Source organism: Apium graveolens, chromosome 10, assembly GCF_009905375.1.
Source record: "Apium graveolens cultivar Ventura chromosome 10, ASM990537v1, whole genome shotgun sequence".
In the NCBI taxonomy this organism is placed as follows: Eukaryota; Viridiplantae; Streptophyta; class Magnoliopsida; order Apiales; family Apiaceae; genus Apium; species Apium graveolens.
In genome coordinates, this window is record NC_133656.1 from 133,146,681 (window position 1) to 133,172,613 (window position 25,933).

Consider the following 25,933-nt stretch of genomic DNA (forward strand, 5'->3'; position numbering starts at 1 on the left):
AAACAGTTAGATATAAATTGAGTTAGAACCATTTTTTATAAATCTAAAAAATAAGTCAAAATTTCATTCAACCCCCAGTACTTGTTGTATTATTAGGGAATAAAAAATTTCATTCCAATTTCCAACTATAAGGGGTCAACAAACAAATTCGGTACCGATAATCTCATATTGTCTATCACCATGACTCAAAATTACACCGACTAATTTTAGAAAATTTTTATTTTTAAAGCAAAATTTTAAAAGCTAAAATTTATCGGTGCTCGTATAGTTGCCAACTTGATAATTAAACTATTTATCTTAAGAAGAAGAAACATGGTTGCATGGATTTCTATGTGTAGTTTGTCCTTGATTTCTAGTTGGCGGCATCAGTGTAACACTAAATTTCGAGTCTTTTCAAATTAACTGACATGCTGGCATCAATTTCTTTTAGGTGCATTTAAATGACTGCTTGTTGATTCGCATCTTAAACTCAAAGATTTGCTCTACACTAAAAACAAACAGCAATAATTATCCGGAAAATCTGTAGTAGCATTGAGGTACAGCTGGAGCAGAGATGTATTCTCGTAAGTTGTAATTGATTCACGTGGAGTCCCATACCATGTTTGCAGATGCAGGGTTATCTCTTAACATAATCTATACGTGCTTCTTCGATGGTTTCAACACGTAGCATATTAGCACATGCTTCCCTGTGCTGCTGTCTACAGAAATCTTGTCTCTATGTAGTCACATCACAAGCTCTGCTTTTCTTGTTAATATTAGTTGCACTCAGTTTCCAGCACTTTCTGGTCCTTTCCAATCTATAGTCCACAATTTCTATATATAGCTAAATCCTGTTCATGTACAGTAAACAACACCAAATATTCAATAACCATGAGTAACAAGATACAAGAAACCAAGTTCGGAGAAGAATCAAATTCTTCGACAGGGCCCGTTAACATGAGGTGTCGTGGTAGTGACCCAATTACTATTGGGGATGCTCTGGAGATCAGTGCCTTGACAGCCGGTAACAAACCGATCGAACAAAGTGATGCTGCTGCGATACGAGCAGCGGAGATTCGAGCTAGTGGTTATACTCAAATTGCAGGTGTAGCGGCTGCTGCTGAGCTCGCGGCAGAGGAGAATGGCCAGACTGAGCATGTTGAGGATAAAATTAAGCTCGGTGACCTTCTCAAGGTAAGTAGTAACTGCTCTTGTTATTATTATTATTATTATTTTCTTGCGAGGTTGATCTAAACTATTACCAAAGTCTTTTTCGTTAGCGATGTTAATATTTTCGTAGGATGCGTCGAGCATGCTGGAGGAGGACAAGGCGGTGACAATGGAAGATGCAGAAGGGGTGAGTGGAGCAGAGGTTGAAAACAATCCAGACAGGATCACTTATCCCGGTGGCGTTTCGGCTTCGATGCATTCTGCTGCTAAGATCAACCAAGATCCACAATCCAATCCAATTGTGAATGAATAACACCGTGTGTATACGTACACACGATCAGTTATGTTGCCATGTACCCTGTAGGGTTTTTAAATTTTCTTCTTCCTATCTTTTCGATATGTACCCGCAGTGTGTTTGTGTTGTTTTTGCATGCTAGTCTAGTCTCTATCAGAGTTGTACCCCCAGCTGATGGTTTTTTTGCATGCTAGTGAAAGTCTCTCATTCTGTTTCTAATGGAATTTGTGGTTATTTATGTTATTCCCATTTCTACTCAATTATAAAATCGATTATTATATTATAATAGACGAAATATTAAAAAAATTGATAATCAATTGATGGTACCTGCTAGAATTATTGAATTATCCTTAGTTATTTATTTTTATTTTATTGAACAAATTGAGATTAAAATTTGTAACTCAAATCTATACTATATTATAATAGACGAAATATTAAAAGTTTGGTAGTTGGTCGGTCAGTACTTGAAATTACTTAATTATCCTTATTCAATTATTTAATTCTAATTACTAGGTCGATCAATTCCAATTCTAATTGATTTTAAAGTCAACTTCCTCTATTATTTTACTAATTTCAATTCTATTTTATATTCAACTCTATATCATTATAATTTATATTAATTTCAACTTCTTCTATCATTTTAAATTTTAATTCATATCGAGTTTTATATTATTCTAATCTATTATTTCGGGCTAAATTGAATTTAAGCAGATTAAGTATAATTTTTAAGATTTAGTAGATATATAATGTGACTCGGGTTAAGATAAAATAATAATACTATCAATTCCCTAAAAAATTATACTAATGAACTTTTATAAATAAAATAATATATTTTATTTATACAAGATAAAAAAAATACAAAAAAGAATCATTAAAGTAGTGGGCAGCACCCGCCGTATTTCACCGTATTCTCTTTCGAGAGTCGACCGTCTTAACTTCACCTAACCCTAGCCGCCCTATCTTCTTTTTTACCCTTTCTATTCATCTCTATCTCCATATTCATCTTCATCTTAACCTTTTATTCATTTTTTCTTTAATAAAATCGAGATTTGTTTTATAAAACTCGAAAAATCCATTATAATTCTTCATTTTAGTTTTCAGATCTATTAAAAGGTAAGAGCTTGGATTTTATAATAAAATTCAATTTTTGGATTCAAAATCTCTGTTCTAACAACATATTACAATTTGGTGTTATTCCGAGATTTTTGAATTTTGAGTTTTTTTCGTATTATTCTGTTTAAGTTATTATTTGTGTGTTTTATTGTCTAGCTTTATGCGATGTGTCTCGTTTTGTGCGATGGGGTGGTTGTGTTGAAAATGAATTGGATGGTGTATTGGGAGATCCGGATATCTCGCATCAACGACACTTTCGGCAGGTTTATAACTGGTGTCTGTCAGGTAGATAGCTGGGGTGCGTTTGGAACGGTGGTGAAAATCACATGTGTTCACCTCTCACAAAAAATATTTGTTCATAACATGAGGCCTCTAAACTCAGTTGTTGCAACTGAGTCCTCTGAACATTGCAATATCAATCGAATTAATGTGAGGGTCAATTGTGAACTTACTGTTTTCGGGGAGATGCGTGCTGGATTGTCCGGGAAACCATCACCTTCATTTTTAATTTTCAGAATATTTGTATTCAGTTTGTTAAATAATCTGGAAAGAAAACGGCTAATTATTTAGCTCTATTTATTTTTCAACCTAGTTGCATGATCAATTGGGGGTTTGTCCAGATTGAATCTCTTTCAAATCATTAATGAAATCTGCTTTAAATATGACAAAAAAGAATAAAAAAAATACATTATACATTTGATTCAGACTAACACAAAACTAAAATAAAAATACAATTCGACCAACAAAAATAAAATCATAAATACTAATTATTCAATCTAAAACAAAATTATCTTATGGATCCAGACTTTAAAAAAATAATAAAAAAAATATTTAGTTTGATTTGGTCGGTGTATTGGGTATTGGGCTAAAAAAATAATCTAAACCATTGATCCGAGATAAATCAAATTAATATTACACTAAGTATAGTTCGTATCCTATTGATGTGAACTAAAAAATCAAATTTTAGTTGAAACATAATTTTTTTAAAATACACATAAAATTATCAATAAAACTATATCGTTCAATCAGTAATATTGTCTTTTTCAAATATATTTTATAGAGTTATAGTTAATCAATTAAGTAATCACAATGCTAAAATAATTATTTTTTTAAGGTCCAACATAATGGAGACAATATATTTTTTTATCCTCAATAAAATAATAATTTCATTATAATAATATTTTCCCCCTTACCAATATTATTACTTTAAATAACTTTAAATATTCTAAAAAGTTATGAACATATACGTCTACTAATATAATTATCATGAAGTCATATCATTTAAAATTTTAAATGAACAAAATTAAGAATTGAATTCAATATATTTTTAAGAATATACATATACAATTTTCTAACCTGTTCGGTCAGGATATTTTGTTTTCAATATAGTGAAAGTAAATTTGAATGGCTCTTGGTCCAGCATTGCCCAATCATTTATTAATTTAATATTTTTCTCTAATAAAAATTTACATAGCCTGAAGAAGGTATTAAATAAAATAATATAAAAAAGAGGAGATTGATTTTTGATCACCTGCCAAAAAGGTATCACATGACAACTATCCAAAAATTTCATGCGCATTGCTTCACTTGCACCAAACTACTTTACAAAGAAATGTTTCAGCACAAATCATCAACTATTTTAACCTTTCAAAACACAAACGTATATATCTATTTCCGCTTTTATAAAATTAAAGTGAATTATCGAAAATTATTCTTAAGAGCTAACATCTAAGCATAGTGCAAGAGAAATAATTATTTAGAGATTTAAGTTACAGCAGAATTACTAATTAAAGTTAGTATATTATATGTACACATCCCTTTGCACAAGATCAAAGTGTACCACACCTTTATTATTAATGTATACTTTTCTCGTAAAGACATCATCTTTTTTCTTGTACTTATTCATATATATCAATTGTATATACATTGCTTTATCTTCTTTTTCCAAGGTATATATATTGTTTTATCTTTTTCTTCACGGTTAACATTTTTCACCATGGGAAAGAATGGCTTCTCGTGAGCAATCATCATGACAACAAACTATATACAAGCATAGGTAATAGAGAATAATTTACTCAAACACTTAAGTAAAAAGACCATGCTTAACGTTAATATTGATATTTAAAAAATCAGCAGAAATTTACACAAATGAGAAAGACCAAAAAAATGAAATATCATACTTAACAATAATTAATACTGATATGTAAAAAAATCAGCAGGAATTTACACAAATGAGAATGTAAAAAAAACTGTTAATGTAAAATTTTGGCAATATCATGCCTTTATATAAGACAATTGATAAGTATTCGATAAGTCAAAAGTTACAAAAGTCTTTTCATCACTCCTTGATAAATACTCTCTCTGTATCATAATAGTTTTCCTATTTTGACTTTTGTCACTGTTCACGTTAAACGATTGATTATTAATTTACGGTTAATCTATAAGATCAAATATAGTCATGAGTGATTTTGTTGTATTCGTGTTTACAAGTATTTTAATACAGTAAAATTTTTATATTTAATACTAATACAAAATTAAAGATATTAACAATCAAAAACGTGTATTGACAAACCGACACAAATGAGAAAAGTATTTAGGGATAGAGAGAGTAATAAATAGATACATATAATATTTAAATGTCATGCAAAAAGCTTTTGCCAGATTAAGTAATTACTTAATTAATTGGTGCATACTAGGTAGTAACTCACCCACGGGTCACAACTATCAAATAAAAACCTAACTGCCTGTTTAGGTCCGGGGGCAGCGTCTTCCCCTCCTATGTCATGAAACTCAAATAAAAAAACATGTTAAATTCACATACGTATACTTATATGCAAACCACGCGCACCACAGGATTATCAATATTTGATAAGTTATAACAAATAGTCAATCATCATCAATCGTTACAACAGTGGAATTTATTTTGTTAGCATGTAAATTTTGTGCAACCTAAAGGCATAATTAGGAATGACATTAGGAAGTGTAATTGATGATTTAACTCAAACAATGATTTAAGTTACTTAAACAACCATGTTGACTTTTGATCAACAGAAACTTAACATAACATAAGGCACATATAAATAAACTCTATACTTTAAATAGGCCATGTAATCCTAATCATAACCAGACAGGTACATTTACCCATTCTAAATTAATATTTACACATGAATCATGAATATAATGCAAGAGGATCACCCTGACTTGCTAGCCGTCAATACGAAAATAGAACTGTCACCTTAATTTTTCTGAAAATTGTAGTTGATCTTCAAACCTCATATTCACCGCACTTGAAAAGTTTGTTGTTATATATAATATTCCTAGTATGAGCATGATGATCCAGCCGCTAACTTGGTCCTAAAAATTGTATGCTTACAAGAAATATAAACGAAATGACTATTGGTAAGCTGCTTTTAGGTAGCATATGAAATTATGCAAACCTCCGATAATATGTTAGGAACATGGGGAGAAAAATGAGATTTTTCTTTACTTATATATTGTTTAGTGAAAGTAAATAGTAAGAAGTCAAAAGTGAGTAGTTAATGGACAAGCCTTTTGAATTCATGGATATCATTATTATCACGACTGTTCAGTTTTCTCCCATATATTTTTCATGCCATTTGTTCTTCAAAATAACATGTAAAGCATAATGTAATGTAACATGTAATCGAGGATTTATAACTCAAAATAAAAACAGAAACAAATAAACATTATTAAACTGTGAAGCACAGGAACCCTTCAGATGAAGACAGGGTAAACACAAAGAAACAAATGATGTGATTGATTCATTAAGTCCTCCTAAAGATCATGGGAAGAAGTTCATTACTATGTTCAAGCAGCCATGAAGAATAAGAAATCAAGGGGCTTTAAGTATCAGTTGCATGTATTGACTTCAAATGTTACAGATCAAGGGTTCAGTGAAAGAAGTAATGGATAAACATCAGTATGTATCAACTCAGAATCACAAGACAAATTGAATCAGGATCCTCTCAGTACTAGTTGTTTGTGAACCAGACTAGTGCATCAAACATCAGCATTCAAGGAAGTATTTTGATTCAATTAACAGAAGAAAAATGATTGATACATTGAAGAATGGTTTGACTAAGAGCCAAAAATATTCTAAGTAAAAGACAGCTCTCTCTACTTGTCGCCACAGGAGATGTAACCACAGAGAAATGACACCAAGGCACCCTTGTCGCCATAGGAGATGTAACCACAGAGATATTGCTCTAAGGCAATTCTGTCGCCACATAAGCTCTTGTCGCCACATTAGGAAGTGTAATTGATGACTTAGAAATTTTTCTAAGTCCAATACTCTATGTCGCCACAGAGAATATGACTTAGAAATTTTTCTAAGTCCAATACTCTGTGTCGCCACAGACTGTGTCGCCACATAGAATATGACTTAGAAATTTTTCTAAGTCCAATACTCTGTGTCGCCACAGACTGTGTCGCCACAGAGAATATGACTTAGAAATTTTTCTAAGTCCAATACTCTGTGTCACCACAGACTGTGTCACCATAGAGAATATGACTTAGAAATTTTTCTAAGTCCAATCTCTCTGTGTCGCCACATAGAGTGGTCGCCACAGAGAGGGGTCACAACACAGCCTTTGGTAAATATAAGTGTTTTGCTGCAAACATATACACACAGTTCGTGATTTTTATACACAACAAAACACATCGCAGGAGAGGAAAGATTTTTTTTTCAATCAAAACCCTAGAAAAGTGCTGCCAAATTTCAAAACTTTTATTATTTTTGAAAGACCAGATCATTGGGAGTATTTTGATCCCAAAATCAATCAGTTTCACCGAGTATAATTGTAGATCAAACTACTTGATTTTTGACTGGTTAAGGCCTTGTTTGGTTAATCCTAAAATAACTAAAGTGTATTTAATAAGAGTATATTTATTTCTTTTAATTATTCGAAGAGCACAATTCAATTTGTTTTAAATCTAAATTTTATTCTCATTTTAATTAAATGGCGAATAATATTCAGATTCCAAAAATAAATTTTGTTTCTATTATTGAACGTGATCCCGTGAAAATGATACATTTTGAAACTTGGACCCGTTTTTTAAACGAACACTCAATTGTGCGCTTCGCATTAACGACTAATGTGAAATTGAATGTTGAGCTTCTCAGGCATGTACACACAATAGCTATAAACTCTTCAGAAGATGAAAAATTAGCTTTTTCTTTTGACATTGATGATGATACCATCAGAATTACAGAGGATGATTTCAATGAACATCTTCAGTTACCTCGATATAACTTTAATGACACTCCAGAAGATTAGGAACTAGTCAGCTTCTTCAGAGCAATAAGGAGCACAATGACAGCGAATGATGATTTATCAAGGCACTTCTACAAAAGTCATCTTCTGAAGGAATGAAATCTATTCTTCAATATACTGTCTCATTGCTTGTCTCCCAAGACATCTGAATTTCATGGACTCGCTATCTTCAATCAAGTTGTTGGAGTAGATGTCGCGAATAATCTTCGCATCAACTTTGGGAGGTTATTCATGGAGCACATTTTGGAGAACCAATCAAATCATCAGAACTTTATCCTATATGCAAGGTTTCTTCAGATAGTGCTAAATGGAAAACTGTCAGAAGCCCAAAAGATATTCACTCAAAGTGACTTAATACAAGATCCTCATGTCTTGTCTCAACTGGTAGTAACAAAGCTACACAAGAAAAGGAACTATCCAAACTCCAAGGTTGATTTCCTAACAGACCACATGATAGATGCCTTTGGCACTATTAATGCTCAATATGAAGAAAAAGAAGAAGCTGAAGATGCATCTATAGCTGCAGATGAACCTCAAGCTGAAAATGACCCACAGGAAAATATTGATCATGAACCTGAAGAAGATGTGAATGTAGAAGTAGATCAATCTATTTCTGAGCATGGTGACCAAGCAGAGGCTGGAGTTGAACAAGAACAAGAAGCTGAACCTGAAGATTCCTCTCAACCTCAACCTGAAGCTGCTAGTCCACCACATCAAGTTGCTGAGTCTACTCACTCTAATACCTCTGTCTATAGACCAGTCTTCTCATGTATGGGTACTTCTGCTATGAGTCATACTTTTGAAGCATGCTCTGATTTCATTAGCATAGATCAATTACACCTTGATTCTCAGCACACACAGATACTTGTTAAACAAGTCGATAGGCTAGGGAGTAAATTTGGCATGCCACAAATTCATAACCACCCTCTAGAGCCAAATCAAACACCGTCATCTCTCCTAGCTCAAACCCTGGAGTATAAGGACCGTATATAAATAGAGGAAGAAAATGCACTAGATGCAGCAAATAAGGAAGGTACTTTGAGTGAACCCGCAGCTCTGTCTCCTATGAAGCAAAGTAGTGAACATCCTGAGATAACTGCAAACCTTCAGGTATCTTCTCAAAAGGATTCCCTGGCTAAAAAGGCAACTACACAGTTACTAGATCAATCTTCTCAACAAGGTAGATCTATTGAAATTCGCCCTTCAGCCACGGCATCTTGTAACGAGTCAAACACCTATCCAATATCCAAGCTCTTGAAGCTTTAAATGAGTCAATTATAAGAGTACTATTTGGTGAGGAAGTATTGACGGTAACAGGGAATTCAACAAATTTACAGTTAGAATACCCAGAAATGTCTGCGATCGAGTAAAGGATCAACTACCTTCACAGGTGTTAGGAGAGAGTGTTGTAATCGCTGCCAAATCTAGCACAACACTTACCTCCCCAGGACTAATAAACCTGGATGCATCTACGAATAGTAGATCCGACGTAGGTGCGGATCGGAAACCCATTGACGATGAACCAGATTTAACTGGTGAGCCTAAGGGGAATGTATCTTCACAGATACAAGGGGAAGCTGGGGATCAGATGCCAGATATGAAGGCCCCAGTGCTCCCCCCAGAGATTCAAACTCTGGACGAATCATCTCCTGATGATAGGCAACTTGTCTCAGACAAGGATGGGGAATTGTGAACTCCCATTGCACCAATGCTGACCTCCTTAAGGATGGATCCAGTGTCTTCTGCAGGTACACTTGTAACTCGGAGCTTTGAAAGGAGTGAACTTGTGAGAACGAGTGAAACACATGACCATAAACCGAGTGATAGAGTAATGAGTGATACACTGCGAGAAGCCTGTGAGACACCTACCATCCAAACTACACATATAGATCTATCAAACTACGTCACTAAAGATTATCTCAAAGAGCAACTAGCATTCAAAGACAGCTATCTCAAGGAACAGCTGGCTCTTAAAGATCAACACTTTCAGACAGAACTATCTCTCATAGATCATCAGATCGCCAGTCTTTCCAATCAACTTGAACATCAACAAGCATCATTCGCCAGTTTACGGGAATTCGTTGAGCGATCTCTCTCTCATACAGTAAAAGGAAAAGCATCTGCCAACACTGAGCCAAAGATCTTAGTTAGCAAGCAAGCGTCGATCCTGGTCTCATCTGAAGCAGCTCTTGCCAGTACTGGGACAAAGACCTCAGTCAGCAAGCAACTGCCTGCTTCTCTTGAGATCCCTGTCTCGACCTTACATGCTCAATCAATACCAGCTCTGAAAGATAACCCAACTGAGGGGGAGAAAAGGGTAGTAGAACAAGAAAAAGTGGACACTGCTGTTAATCTACTTCAAGATTCCTTTCAGACCACTGGTACTTATGATGAATTTGAAGTAGAGATGAAGGAAGAGCTAGATGAGAGAAGTGATGAAAGGGTGCTCCTAAAGGAAAGATTCTCTAAGGAAAGCGAAAAAATCTCAGGGGGAGCAATCAGGGCATCTAAGCCGAATCATTACAACTCAGAGAAATCTGTTGTCTCAGATATATGCTCCAAGACCCTTATTTTAGAAGAACTAAAAGAAGGTGAAATAGATGAAAGTGATGTTCCGATAGGGTGTGAGCCAAGATTTGAAAAAGTGGCTACGGAAGAAAGAATGATCATCACAGAGGATGAAGAATTTGAAGACGAAGATATTTTCTCACACGACTGTCTATCCTATGAAATCACAGAGAAAATCAATCGCTCTTATCTGGAAATTCAAGAAAAAATAGAAAGATCCAGAGCAAGAATTCAAAGAGTTATTCAAAGAAAAAGGAACATAGAGGAGAGAGAAGCATATCTTCGAGCTAACAGGAAAGGAAGTATATGGGAAGAAATAAAGAAGAAAATGGATAAACCAGAAACATATCACTATTCAGACCCTGGAAACCTTAATCTGTTGAGAACTGTGGAGCACTACAGAGAGACATATGTAAACATCCATGAGTTCTATGATCAGTTCAACAAAGTAATTACTGGAACTACTATGAACATTCTGAAGAATGGATGGAAGATCACTATCAATCACAGAGATGGTCTACAGATGAAAGTGTCTACTAGTGTACTGAAGAAGTTGAACATTGTTGAACTGTTTGTCTTAGCCTCAAAGATCCCATGGTTGAAATCGAATGAAGATGAATACTTCAGAGACAGACTTTGGAGAATGATGATGGATGTATCTCCTCAAGCATTTATGTATCCATTCGTGATCAAACTTGTTGCGGGTGGTAGATTGCAGAATATCACCATGTCTGACCAACACCTAAGAACCATTCGGTATCTACAACTTACCTTTCTAGAAAGTCAACTAAGGAGCAAAAGAGCTAAACTGACAGCTCTAGGTGTCAAGAGATCTGAAGCAGATGTCAAAGCTGCTGAAGTTCTATACGCTTATAGGCTCAATGACAAGATGATCACAGACACGGAGAAGGATATGAGGGCAATCACAAGAGAATATCATGAGATGGTGTTCATTAATGGAGAATCAGAAATTAATCTTCTCAAAGACACTGAACCCATAATAAGCATTGACAGTGAAGGAGAGTTAGTCTTTAGAATCAAAGACTTTAGGACAAGTGAATCAAGCCCAATTCAGCAAGCCTTGAGGGATGTCAAACTATCTACTTGTAAAGATGACAAGGTTTCTCTGATCCCTATCATAAAGATTCTTGATGAAGTAATGGAAGAAGAGTCGATCAATGACACTAGAAGAGTAAGAGGACATCCAAAAAGGATAACAGTCTTCGTAATGTCCAGAAAATCCTCTCTATTGTTTGATCTGGTTCCTAAATGTTCTAAAGTCAAGTATCTTGAGATAATGCTTCATGAGCTAAACAATCCACCTCCAGTCAATGTATTTGAAATAGAAGCACGTGATTGTGTTCAAGTTAGATTGAATGAGCTGAAGGAATCTCCTCCTAAGAAGAAAGTCTCTAAGAGAAAATCCGTTCAGCCTCAAGAAGAAGAAGGAAGCAGGAAGCAGAAGAAGACAAAGACAAAGAAGACATAGAGTATATGTTCAGGCTAGAGGAACACTTCTTTGTAATTTGTATCTTAAGAAATCTGGAAATGAATATGTAATCCAGAATGTATTTAATATCTTTATCTGTTTTACAGTTCATACTTTTTCTTATTATCAGTTGAGTTATCCTTAAGGATTTGCTTGTCGAACTCTAACAATCAAATAGGGGGAGATTGTAAAACATAATGTAATGTAACATGTAATCGAGGATTTATAACTCAACATGAAAACAGAAACAGATAAACATTATTAAATTGTAAAGCACATGAACCCTTCAGATGAAGACAGGATAAACATAAAGAACCAAATGATGTGATTGATTCATTAAGTCCTCTTACAGATCATGGGAAGAAGTTCATTACTATGTTCAAGCAGCCATGAAGAATAAGACATCAAGGGGCTTTAAGTATCAGTTGCATGTATTGACTTCAAATGTTACAGATCAAGGGTTCAGTGAAAAAAGCAATGGATAAACATCAGTATGTATCAACTCAGAATCACAAGACAAATTGAATCAGGATCCTCTCAGTACTAGTTGTTTGTAAACCAGACCAGTGCACCAAACATCTGCATTGAAGGAAGTATTTTGATTCAATTAACATAAGAAAAATGATTGATACATTGAAGAATGGTTTGACTAAGAGCCAAAAATATTCTAAGTAAAAGACAACACTCTCTACCTGTCGCCACAGGAGATGTAACCACAGAGATATTGCTCTAAGGCAACTCTGTCGCCACAAAGGTGTTGGAACAATTGCTCAAGGCAACTGTCGCCATAGAGGCTGTCTCCACAGAAGAGCAACTGTCGCCATAGAAGCTTGTCACCACAGAGGTTGTCACCACAGAGAATTACAAGACAACTCTGTCGCCACAGAGAATACACAGAGAAAGCTTGTCGCCATAGAGATGTCGCCACAGATGTGTTGTTCACTGATTCAATGTGCAGCAAAGTTAAATAATTTGTGTGGACAATAATTGGCCAACTGTCTATTTAATTTTGAAAGATTACAAAGCAGCAACTGAATGTAATTCAATTCAGTTGGTTATCTTCTTCAGTAAACAGAATGTTATGCTGCTGAATTTATTGTAGCTAATCAATACTTTGATTAGATTGTAGCAACCTCAAGGTTTATATTAATAAAACAATATATTCCTCGAATTGTTTTGTGTTGTTTTTGATTCCGTACTTTTAATGAAGAACTTGAAACGAATCAAAAAAGATTGTAGGTATCGCATTCAGCCCCCCTTCTACGATACCTTGGGACTAACATAACATGTAGCCTAAAAAATTAAGAAAAATAAAATAAAAAGTTTGAAGCATGACAGGTCAGACTTCCAAGAATCTCCAGTGATTTTCTTTTATATAGATATATAGATTAAAAATAGGGGTATTTTAGTATTTTTAATAAGACTTTTTAATCTCATGAATTTTATCACAATATTTTTCTATTATATTTAGAAGAGATCTGAAATTCAGAAGGTAGATTAGGATTTGATTGTTTTCATAATAATTTTATAATGTATATACTTTTTTCTAAATACTTTAGAATACTTACATTTTCAAACAAATCGAAGATAATTAAACATCTAAGGAGAAATTTCTTCAAAATAATGGTTGGCGTGTGTGTTTTGCTTTTGGAAATCAAAGGTTTGACTGTGAATGGTAGTAAGAAATAATAGAGCCGAGCTACAATGTTTTCTACTTGCGGGTTTTTATTTGTTTATTAATGTTCGATTTCCCATAAAATTTATCTTAGAATAAACATTATAAAAGATCAGATGAATTAATTAAAATTTTAAATAAATAGTTGGTCGTGTAAAATTGGATGGAAAGTTTTTTTTTTATATACAAATATAGAAAAATCGTCAACTTTGATATTAAAATCTATATAATATTATTATAAGCCAAACATATTTTCATTTATATTTTCATTTAGTTGGTTCATTAACACATTCCTAAAAAATACGTTAATAACTTTCTCAAAATTATGTTAACAACTTTCAAAATAAAATTTAAATAAATATAATTTAAATTATATAATCATGTATAATTAATATTCAATGTATATAATACAACTATAAATTCTATAAATTTTTATTCAACTTCATTTTTAATCGCACGTATCTTCTTTCTTACCTCTTTTATAGGAAACCAAAAACTTTCAAAATTAATTTTAATAATTCAAATTATAATATAACAAAATAATTAATAAATCAAGAAAAAAATTTAAAAAATAGTATTAGCATAAATAATACCAAATTCAAAATTAATTTTAATAATTCAAATTATAATATAACAAAATAATTAATAAATCAAGAAAAAAATTTAAAAAATAGTATTAGCATAAATAATACCAAATCATTGGCGTACACCAATATTATTCAAGACTCCCAATTTTCTATAGACGGTGAAGCCACTTTTTAAAAATTTTAACTATCTAAATTTTGTTCAATAATATAATACATATAAAATAATATATAAATATTTTAACTTTATTAATCTTAATAATATATTTTAATTACTTTTATAATTTATTTTTATAAAATAATAAAATTTTAAATATTATTATCAATACATGTTACTATAAATTGCTTACATTATCATGAAAGAATCGTATAACCCGTATGATGTATACTAGCATATAAAAATATAAATTCGAGCTCGAACGTCATCTTATCCGACACGCGCCCAGGTTTATGACCTACGTGTTAATAAAATTGTGAGACATGTGGCTCGTTGTAACCCTTTTCAAGTTTCGTGTTCCCTGTATTAAACACGTGGTACTAGTTATACAAGTTATGTCCCATCCCAATCATCTTTTATATGTAACTTGATTGATTGATGATATTTATCTATTCATCCACATAAATATCTACATTCTACACAATTTCTACAGTTGTCCTTATCTTTTTAGTTGAACAAACATGAGTCGGGAGCAGTCCACTAGAGGTGAAGAACAAGAACAGCCGATTAAATACGGTGACGTTTTCGAAGTATCAGATGAACTAGGTTCCTTGCCTATCAAACCAAAGGATGCAGCTGCCATGCAAGCTGCCGAGAGTTTAGCGCTTGGAGGAACGGCCAAGGGCGGTCCTGCCGCGGTTATGCAATCCGCTGCTGATATCAATGAGCAGCACGGCGTCGTTGGTCACGACGATGTGAGCAGCGTAGCTAAAAATGAAGGTGTAACGGTATCAATTGGTCAAAGAGACGGTCGCCGCATCATCACCGAGTCAGTTGGCGGAGAGGTAAAATATAATTTTGTTACGATTTTTAGGTGATAAATTGTGTTTGTATAGAATTTGATTGCTTTTATAGGTAGTGGGACAATATGTACAACCAGAAAATTGTAAAAAGGCAGCAGGTGGTGAGGCAATAACTATAGGGGAGGCGCTGGAGTCGGCTGCTATGTCAGCAGGGTTCAAAACGGTGGATCAAAGTGATGCAGCCGCTATACAGGCGGCGGAAAGTAGAGCAAGCGGTGGTGCTATCAAACCTGGCGGAGTAGCGGCGGCAGCTCAATCAGCTGCTGATCTTAATGCCCGCACCATGAATCTTGAGGACAAGGCTAGACTCGGCGATGTTCTCTCGGTAAGAAATTACGCATGTGGGGATGCTAATCTATTCTCATAGGAATAGATATGTTCCAATTTTACGCTCACACATATTAATTCATTTACGTCTCGGTACCTGAATTTTATTTGGAAGCCAAATAAAATGTCCTGATAAACAAAAGAATTTCGTTGAAATCTGAAATCCGACACATTACAATTATTAAATAAGAAAATTTAAAATGACAAATCATGAAATCGATGATTTGACATGAATTATATATGTTCTCAAACATACTCTATTTAGATTTGTGTATAGATGACAAATGCACCAATCATGTCAGCGAACTTTTTTTTTTATGAAAAGTTTAGTTGGCCAGGATGCGACGGCGAAGATAAAACATGATAAGATAGTGACAAAGGAAGATGCGGAGGGGATAGCAGGTGCAGAACTCAGGAACAATCCGGCGATGGCTACGCACCCCGGTGGTGTTTCGGATTCCATGGCAGCCGCGGCAAAGCTTAACCGAGACACCTAGCTAGTTCAAAATTTCAGCCAATTTAGTTTGCATGTGTGTAAGTGTATGTGTTTACCATTGCAAGTTCCATTACAGCCCAGGACTGATATTTGTATTGAATAAAGCCCAAATTTATCAGATTTAGATGACAACCACTGGCATGTTCCACTTTTCCGATATATTTTCATCCATTTTCATTTTTAACTGAATCCCAATACAGCTGTTAGTTGTTACGATTCGTTATAATACAACAAAATAAGAAAATACATTTACTCAGAATTCACATTCAAATAGGATGAAATTTATTATGCACCGCTTGAAACAGAGTCTTTACATATCACCGATTTGGTCGGTATTTGTCAGTCTAATTTAACTTATCGATTTTTTTTTTTGCATGTTAAAGGTTAATTTTATAAATTCATATATATGATAAGGTCACATTAATTCACCCATTTTATATTTTATACATGATTGATGTAACACACGCGTGCATACATATCATCATTTTATTCTGGAAAGCACAATCTCTTGATGCATAGCCCAAAAATCAAATTCGAAAAATTAGGTTTTGATTAATGTGACAAAAAATATGTAAAATGTCTATCCAGGAATCCGGTTTAGTAGAAAATGTTTCTCCGGATTATATCAAAGATGATAAAAAAAATGGATGTTTTTAGAAGCACAACCACAAAAAGCAATGGTGGTTTTATATTTCGGACAGGGTAAATGAATCTCCGAGTAATAGTTTATCATTAGTTGCCAGAAAATCAGATCATTTCTCCAAATTCATGGATAAGACTTATGCGAGGAATTGGAATGCAAGATTCAACATTTTCATGGCATCTGCTTTGGCAAGAACGGTCATCCAATTTACCTAGATATTGTATCATTTCCTTTTTATTCTATGTATGTTATTATATTTGGTTACATTTTTTAATACTTTATTATTCTTCTCATTGATCGGTCCCCTTTTATGAGGAATTATCTTCAAGTTATTTTTTTTTTATTTCTTAGTTTGTTTTATTATTATAAATGTAATCTCGCTTTTTTTTATTAATTAGTTTCATTATGAAACTGACATCGTTTATGGATAAATCTAATGTGAAACAAGTTATCGGCTTATAGTATACTGTATATATGAATAATGTATAAACATTTTTTTCTTTTTTTTCGCCTCAAGCTCTCAAAAGACCAGCCCTTATATCACATTCATGCTTTTAAAATTAAATATATGTTTAGTTTGGTTGTAATGGTAACAATAACGTAATAGTAACACTATCTCCTTTAAAACCCCAAGAAAAACATGATACTGCTCATCAATATTGCAATGCTACATGCGCATGACACGTAATTAGGCATATTTTGTCATAAATTTGTAACCTACTCCCTCCACACCGATATGCATTTCTCATTTTGACTTATGACATTATTTCTGTTAAGTGATTTACTATTAATTTACGTCTAATTTATAAGATAAAATATAGTAATAAGTGATCTTGTTAAATTCGTATTTATGACTATTTTGATACAATAGAATTTTTATAGTTAATATTAATACTAAATTAATATTAACAATTAAAAATATGTATTAACAAATATATCCAATACAAATAGAAAACGTTTGTTGACAGAGAGAAGAGGGAGTACCAATTGCCAACCTTGTTTGTTTTCCTTCCTTTTCATCAGATGTATATGTACGAATACTGCGGACTACATTTTTCAAATCACACTCATCTTAAAAAGCTATTTAAGTCTCTAACGTATGATTTAAGTTATCATCTTCCGTTCCTAAAAACGTTTAATATTTGTCTGGTACACGTTTGTCAATGAATTCTTTTAATTGTTAATACATTTAATTTCGTATTGATATTAAATATAAAATTTTATTCTATTAAAGTACTCATAAATATAAATTCAATAAAATCACTCATAACTATATTTGATCTTATAGATTAGACATAAATTAATAGTCAATTACTTATTATAAATAATATCAAAAGTTAAAATAGGAAATGTATAACGTAACGGAGGGAGGGAGTAGTAAAATAGATACCTAGTTTTATTGATACACCAAGACAAATGTGGTACTAGTGTCAAATGTATACCCCTGTAGGCCTGTATTCGTACAGTTTTTAAGTTATTACTCCCTCTATTCCTAAACGTTTCCCATTTATGTTGTACACATTTGTCAATGTATACTTTTGATCGTTAATATCTTTAATTTCATAGTAGTATTAAATATAAAAATTTTACTGTATTAAAGTATTCAAAAATACAAATCCAACCAGATCACTGATGACTATATTTATTTTTATAGATTAGATGTAAATTAGTAGTCAATCGCTTACCATAAACAGTATAAAAAGTCAAAATGGGAAACGTATTAAAGGATGGAGGAAGTATGATAAAATCAACATGCCAGATAACTCTTTCTCTGAATAACACGATAAAATATTTAGGTGATTAGTTTAGAACCGAAAAATAAAATCTTAGTGGTGGGCGAATCAGTCACAAATTCGGTATTAAATTCTCTCCCTAGTTGTAAGTAGGCCTGAGCAAAACCGAACTGAAACCGAAAAATCGAATCGAATCGTGTTAATTCGGTTCGATTCGGTCCTAATTTTTTCAGAAATTCGGTCTATTCGGTCCATACCGAATAGACCGAAGTAAAATTCGGTTCGGTTCGGTTCTTATAAAAAATATTTTGGTCCGGACCGAATATACCAAATCATAAATACTATAATTTCATATTATATACATTTTACTTATATCTTTAAAATTATAATCATAATTTTTAATTATATTTATAAACTATTAGAACTCTACATGTCACATTACTTTATTTATATTTTAAAATTTATAATTTGTGATTTAATTTCTAATGCAATTTTCTTTTTGAAAAAAACTTCGGTCTGTTCGGTTCAAAACCAGACCGAACCGAATTATTTCGGTTCGATCCGGTCCATAATATAACTTCGGTTCGGTTCTGTCCAAGAAAAAATGACTATCCGGTTTTTCGGTCTATTCGGTTTGGTCCGGTTTCCGACCGAATGCTCACCCCTAGTTGTAAGGACATTTTTAATTTTCACATATAACTTTTGTTCGATCAAATTAATTAAAATTTAACTGAAATTTATAATTGAATAAAATTAAAATTTTATATCATTGAAAAATACATTCAATCTACACTATAAAAAAGGGTTAAATTTGATCAAATTTTTCGGTCATATTTAATTAAATATGACCGAACTGCATCGGTCATTAATAGGCTGGTCAAATTTAGCTAAATCGTCAAATTTAGTTAAATTTGACCGCCTAAATATGACCCTTCAAATTTGACTAATTAAATTTGAACGACTAAAATTGACTTCAAACGGTCATTTTTATATTTTAACTTTTGACTTCAAAACTTTCGTAAATAATTGAATTTCCCACCTCTTGTTACAAAATACCACGGCTAGCGGTCAAATTTATAAATTTGACTGTTAGATATAATTGATGATATTAGCAGAAACTATCAGAAATTCATATCAGGACTTATATAGCATTTACGGAAGAGTGACATCATCAGTACTTATATCAGTACTTGATGATCAGTAAATGATGTCATCAGAACTTGTTACTTCAGTAGATATTCTAAGGGAAGAAGGAAAGCAGAAAATCAAGGCGGTGAATGACTTTATCTCAGAAGTATTGTAATAGGTTTCCTTGTTATTGATAGAATAGGATTCCTTATACATTGTGTAGCTGTGCCCTATATAAAGTACATATTAGGTTCATGCTATAAGCATTGCGAACATTGTCATATCTTCCGCATATCCTTTCGAGAGAGTACGTTTGTAATCAGTTTTTATCTATTAATATAAAAACTATTGATTATGTTGAAACTTTGTCGAATTGATTGCATTAACTGTATTCACCCCCGCCCCCGCTACAGTTGATTACGGGCCTAACAATTGGTATCAGAGCTTGCTATTAACGTACAAACAATTTAAGATCTGGAAATCAATCAAAAATATCAGACAAAGAAGAAGAAACACAGAATCCAAAACCACCACCCCCAGCCACATCACAGATTAGCAGTAACATGAGTAGGTATGAAGCAATCAAGGTGCCAATCCTGAAGATACATGAATATCCAATCTGAAAAGTCAGGATGGCCATGTGTTTGGAAGTAACAGATCCTGAATATCTAAACAGGATTTATGATGGTCCTCATAAACCAATGAAGGTAGTTGTTTCTGTTGCAGGAGAACCAGAGAAGATGATTGGCAAAGACAGGAAGGACTACACTTGCTAGGTAATAAATACAACAAAGAGGAGGGGTGAATGTGTTTTGGATTATTTTAACATTTTTGAATTGTTATGGATGTGGTGAACAAAGTAATCTAACTTGTAGAGATAAAGTATTTTAATCAGAAATAATAAAATATGCACATGAACACACTATCTTCAAAACTCACTTAATTTTATATTAAAATCAAGTATGTCTTGTTACAAATTTCTGGATCTTTGTTGATAAAGAACTCAGCTTCTTTCTTCAGAGAGTTACAAGATTTTTTTAGATCTATTTGTTACAACTAAAATAAAGCATCCAGTGTTTACTTTATAGAACAGTAAACACAGGTTTTACATAGCATGCAATAGCATGTACTAAATCCTACTTTAAGTTAACTAAAACTTTATATTTCTGGCTTAGTGTATCTTTGCAAATCGTGCATGTCTGTGACTTCTTTGTCAGTTAATCTTGGCCTTTGATCTTGTACCTTCAAGCTGCTTTTTGTAGACTTTTCAAATCAGTGATTGATTTATTTGTTTATTGATAATCTTGGATCTTTAACTGGTCTGCATTTTGTACTTTGAGTTTTACATCGAGATCTTCAGTTTGAACTATAAAGAACTAACATCTTGATAAGTATAATGACTTATCGAGATCTCTTAGTTCTCTACAAGTGTTTTGACTTATCGAGGTCTCTTAGTTCTCGAATGTGAACTTGACTTATCGAGATCTCTGAGTTCTCGAATATGAACTTGACTTGTCGAGGTCTCCAAGTCTTTGCATGTAGAATTAGCTTGTCGATATCTCTAATCTTCATATCTTTATTTTGGCGTATCGATATCTCTGAGTTCTCTAATACAGAAATGACTTGTCGATATCTCCAATCTTTATATCTTCATTTTTACTTGTCGATATCTCTGAGACTTCTCTATAAGCTATTTTTGACTTGTCGATAAGTCATTATGGGGTTCTCGAATGACTTCTCTATAAGACTTGATATGTGACTTGTAGATTTCTTGACTTAGAATATTTTTCTCAAAACAGATTTATTCAACTCCAAGCTTCTTCACAGTTTCTCTGAGGCATGATCTTCATGATCTTCTTTCAGAGTTTATTCTTAGGCTAGAGACTATTTACAGAAAAATACTCCAGTCTAATCTATTTACACTTTTACAGACTCAAGTAATATAATACAAAATACAAACATAGATTATCATACAACTTACTTAGGGCTGTCAATTTGACTTAGTCTTGTTATAGTACAGCCATGTCTTGCACAACAATCTCCCCCAATTTGTGAGAAGATTGCTTATCACAAATTCGTGCCTTGTAACAAGACTAACCCCAAGCTACAATGAACAATAAAACTTTACATACAAATTGACAGACATACAACATTTATACATACAGGGTTTCTTGAGTTTAACAGATACATTCATTAATCAGACTTCTCATCTCCTGTTTCTTTTCTAATGAGTTCCTTTAACTTTACAAGTATTTCCAGTTCCTCTATGATGGGTGTCCCACTTAGAGCTTCTACAAGTTTAAATTTATCAGCTAATGAATAACTGTCCAAGAAACCAACCCTTATTCTTGAGAACCTGCCAGCCTTGATGTTTAGAAATTGTCCATCCTTGATAATTCTGTTCATCCCCTTTGTCTTGAGATCTTCATATTTTTGTATATATATATGTCTATCTCCTCAATATACTTTCTTTTCCTCTCCTCACTTTCAGCCTTGTTTCTTGCTCTTTTTTCTTCCCTTTCTACCAACCATTCAGTCAAAACAGATCTTCATGCCTTAGTTGCAGTACTCTTATCCTTCAGTAGGCTTATCACTCTTTTGATCTCTGTGGGTGAAAATGTGTCCTTTAGTTTTTGCCAAGAAATGTGAAAGTTCCATCCTGATAGTAGATTCTTACTTCCCTTAATGTTACAACCCAAACTCTGACCATTTCTTTAGCTAATTGTTGAAAGTAGTCTTCATCTGAGATGCACCAGTTTAGAGGTAGAAAGTCACTTTGATTATAACAGTTCCAGATAGCCCTCTCAGTAACTTGTATCTTTTTGTTTTTCTCCCAACAGATTTGTAATGAAGTTTGGTTGGTGGCTTAACAGAAGGTAGGTTTTAGATTTTCTTTAGAGGTGTTTGGCATGAGGTGATTGGTATTTTCAGAAGGGTGTCAGCAGTTTGTTTGTACAAGAATGTTGGCTTTAAGGTTTGAGGTGGTTTCGTATTTGAGTTTGTTGGCTTAGAAGGTTGAGCTTGATTGATTTAGATTTTTAGGGTTCGTTGTTGTGGTTCTGAGGTGTCTTCCTTCTTCTTCCTGCTTTTTATCCTGCTTTTTATCTTTGCTGCCAGTTGCTCTAGAGGTTTGACTTGGATTTGAGCCAGAAGGAGTTTGATCATCTTGCTTCTGCTCATCATCATCCTTGTCATCCTTTAAGTTATATTGTAGGTTTGGCAATATGATATCAGCATTCACAAGGTATCTATCAAGAATTCTGATCATCTCTTCATCTTCAATTTTCTTATTCTTTTTTCATTTCAGATCAGATTGAAGAGTCATGATCAGCCTCATGTTTCCTCTTACACAGTTCTTGGGAACAGTGAAGAGTTTACATTTCTTAGTCTGAGAAAAGATGTAGGCCACACCTTTGCTTGGATAGAGATAGACTTCAGGAAAAGCATCTATCTGAGCCTTCTTGAGTTCATGTAACAATTGTGTGTCCTCTGGAATGACTGTGTGTACTTTGTCAATCACCACATCCAGCTCAGATGCTCTCAATTTTTGAATGTTGAAGAGAGATACTTGTAGACATCTGTCCCTTCCACAATCATTCATATTTTCTATGATCCTTTTCTCCAGAAAGTTATTAACTTTGACAAACACCACTCTTACAAAGTTAATGTTGTTGGCCAATGCTCTTTTGTAAGTGATGTAGTTATTGTGGAGAGACACCCTCAAGCCTGCTAGAAGTTCATTGAACTTGATCTTAACAGGGTCCTTCTGCGGCTTTTAGAAGTCTCTCATTTCCAACATCTTTAGAGATTTGAGATTTTGAAGAGCTTTGACCAGTATGAGTAGCTGATGTCAATTTGCTAGGCTAATTTGATTTACCAACATCCCTGGATTGTTGAATCCTAACTTCTATCTCCCCCTTAGTCTTGGGAACAGGCATGAGTAGGGGAGTTCGTATTTTTGGCCTCACAGTCTGAGGAAGTGCAGGCAATGTGTAATAACCCCAAAATTTTTCAACTTTTTGTAACCCTTGTGAATAGTGTTTTAGCTGAATGAGAAAACTTTTCACGCCACACTATGTAGGGGTTCTGTTATGGATATTCTGGGATATTATTAGTACTCTATGAAGTATATAAGTGTATGTAAAGATCGTCAGAATCCAATTCCGAACACTTTGGTTTTTCCCGGAAATCCACAAGATACGGAGAGAATTGAGTATAAGGTAACAGGATAAAAAGGATTTAAATTAAAGGATTATAATAGAGGATCATAAAAAGGAATATAATGTATTGAGAAAGGTTAAGGGAACCTAAGTAATAAGATCCCGGGTGTGATCCTTCAAACGATAAACGAGAACGAAAGTTAAGCGAACCGTATAACAGATCAGCGGTCATTAGGTAAACGATTAGGAAGTTAATCAAAGGGATTAGCGGGAAGGATGTCATCCAACCAATAGAAAGAGGACAAGGAAGGGAGGATGACATCATGAGGATGACATAAGCATGACATGGGAAGGAAGGAGGTGTGGTAGCTTTGTAACCACACAATTTCAAGGGCAAGAAAGTAATTGACTAAATCAAATACAAAACAAGTCAACCAAGCCAAGTAAAAATCATTCTCATCAAAAATCAAAAGCAACCAAGGCATGAGTTCTTCATTTGCTCTCGGCTTTTAGCTTTTTTAAAGGAATAAAATTTCAAAACTCAAGATCCAAGCCTCCTAAATTGGTAAGATAATTCCCTAATCATCTTCATGCTTAGTTAGGACTATATCATGAGTTTAAGCCATTAATTCTTTCTCAATCTTCTTCATTTAATCAAAGAAGAAGACAATGAATAGTGTTTTCAAGTTTTTTAACTTGAACTTTTCTTGGTTTTCTTGAAGATCCAAGCATTCTTAAGACTTCTCCTAGCTTCTTAAGGCATCCTAGCTCCACCCACCACTTCAAGGAAGGTATACCATCTCCAAACCCTAGATTCCTATATATTATAAGATGATTTTGATTAGTGGGTTGATATTGTAGCTTGTTGTTATGATTTAGAGTTTGGGATTTGGAATGGTAGTGAAATGGAATGGTAATTGTTGTGGTTTTGATTTAAAGGAACTTAAGTATGATTAAAGTTAAGTTTAAGCATAAGTATGAATGATTAAACTGAATTGGTTGGGGTTGTTATGATGTGATAAGGATGGATGTTGGTTGTATGTTGGATTTGAGGTTGGTTTGTGGTTGGTTTTGTATGGTTTAAAATTTGGAAATCGCGTAAACATAGCCGTCGTAACGTCCGATTTTCTTTGGACTGTTTTTGTGCATAGCATTAGGACCCGAGAACTCCCTGCTAGATTATGACCACTGCCATGATTAGATAGCTCATGTTACGAGCTTCGTTTTGATATGTAGTTCGTTCGATTCCGATGCACGGTTTAGGAGAAACGACCGTTTCAAGTAACGGCGTTTCGCGAACGAAACTTTTTCCCTCGCCTTACTTTGAAACATAGGTTAAAGACCAAAAAGGGTTAATTAATGTATGAAACATTTATGGTAAGTGTGTTAGGCAGTTGGTAAGATATTCGCGAAGGAATCGCTTTAAAACTCGTAAAGGTTAAATTATTAAAAATGGTGGAGCCGAGGGTACCCGAGTGACTTAAGCGAATCGGTGAGCGCAAAACAAGCGTTAGAGTCTAAGTTAGTTAAAGTATAGGTTTACAAGTGATTTTGGTTTAATTCCAACTTACTTGTTGTTTATAGGTTATCAGACTCGTCCCGAGCCTTTCTCACCCCCAAGTCGCTCAGGCAAGTATTCTATCCGTTATACTGTTGTTGTGATGAATATATGTATTTGCATTATCTTGCGATAGATGCATGTTGGTTAATTAGCAAAATCTTGCGATATATTGTAGCATGTGATATGGTATATATATGCATGCCTGTTTCATATTCTTGAAATATATATCTGTTGGTTCAGTTGATAATACCTATACTAGAGGATAGCGGTAACTTGCATATACCCTTAGTATAGGGACCCAAAGGTGAAAATATTTTCTAAAACCGGGAGTCGAGGATCCCGAGTAGATTTTGTATATATATGGATATGGATATATATATATATATATATATATATATGGTTATAGTTTTTCCAAACTATTAATCGAATAAGGTTTATTCGATAACTTTAACTTTATTTTATTATTGAATATTATTTTGAATATTCATTCGAGGACTTATGACTCTTTTATATTATTTATTGAATATTATTTCGAATATTATTCGAAGGCGTATGACTCCGTTTATTTTATTAATAAATATTATTTTAAATATTCATTCGAGGGCTTATGACTCAGTTTATATTATTTAATGAATATTATTTGAATATTCATTTGAGGATCTATGACTCCGATTATTTGCTGAGATATATTCTTTATT

At 33.5% G+C, this 25,933-nt stretch overlaps 2 protein-coding genes across 4 annotated transcripts; both read left to right on the forward strand.

Moving 5' to 3' along the window:
• The first annotated feature begins 757 nt into the window (after positions 1-757).
• On the forward strand, positions 758-1,687 carry LOC141692927 (late embryogenesis abundant protein 31-like). The gene is made up of 2 exons (XM_074497889.1): positions 758-1,173; positions 1,280-1,687. Exons 1-2 carry the CDS (start codon positions 871-873, stop codon positions 1,460-1,462), a joined length of 486 nt encoding a protein of 161 aa, XP_074353990.1. The 5' UTR covers positions 758-870; the 3' UTR covers positions 1,463-1,687.
• Positions 1,688-14,731: 13,044 nt separating this feature from the next.
• Positions 14,732-16,142, forward strand: LOC141688963 (late embryogenesis abundant protein D-34-like). Of its 3 annotated transcripts, none has more exons than XM_074493116.1 (3): positions 14,732-15,169; positions 15,240-15,512; positions 15,840-16,017. In XM_074493116.1, exons 1-3 carry the CDS (start codon positions 14,846-14,848, stop codon positions 15,876-15,878), a joined length of 636 nt encoding a protein of 211 aa, XP_074349217.1. In that variant the 5' UTR covers positions 14,732-14,845; the 3' UTR covers positions 15,879-16,017. The 3 variants fall into 3 exon arrangements, with proteins under 3 accessions (XP_074349217.1, XP_074349216.1, XP_074349218.1); XM_074493115.1 differs by having other exon boundaries at positions 14,733-15,169; positions 15,853-16,142; XM_074493117.1 differs by having other exon boundaries at positions 14,735-15,169; positions 15,845-16,017.
• Positions 16,143-25,933: the final 9,791 nt, after the last annotated feature.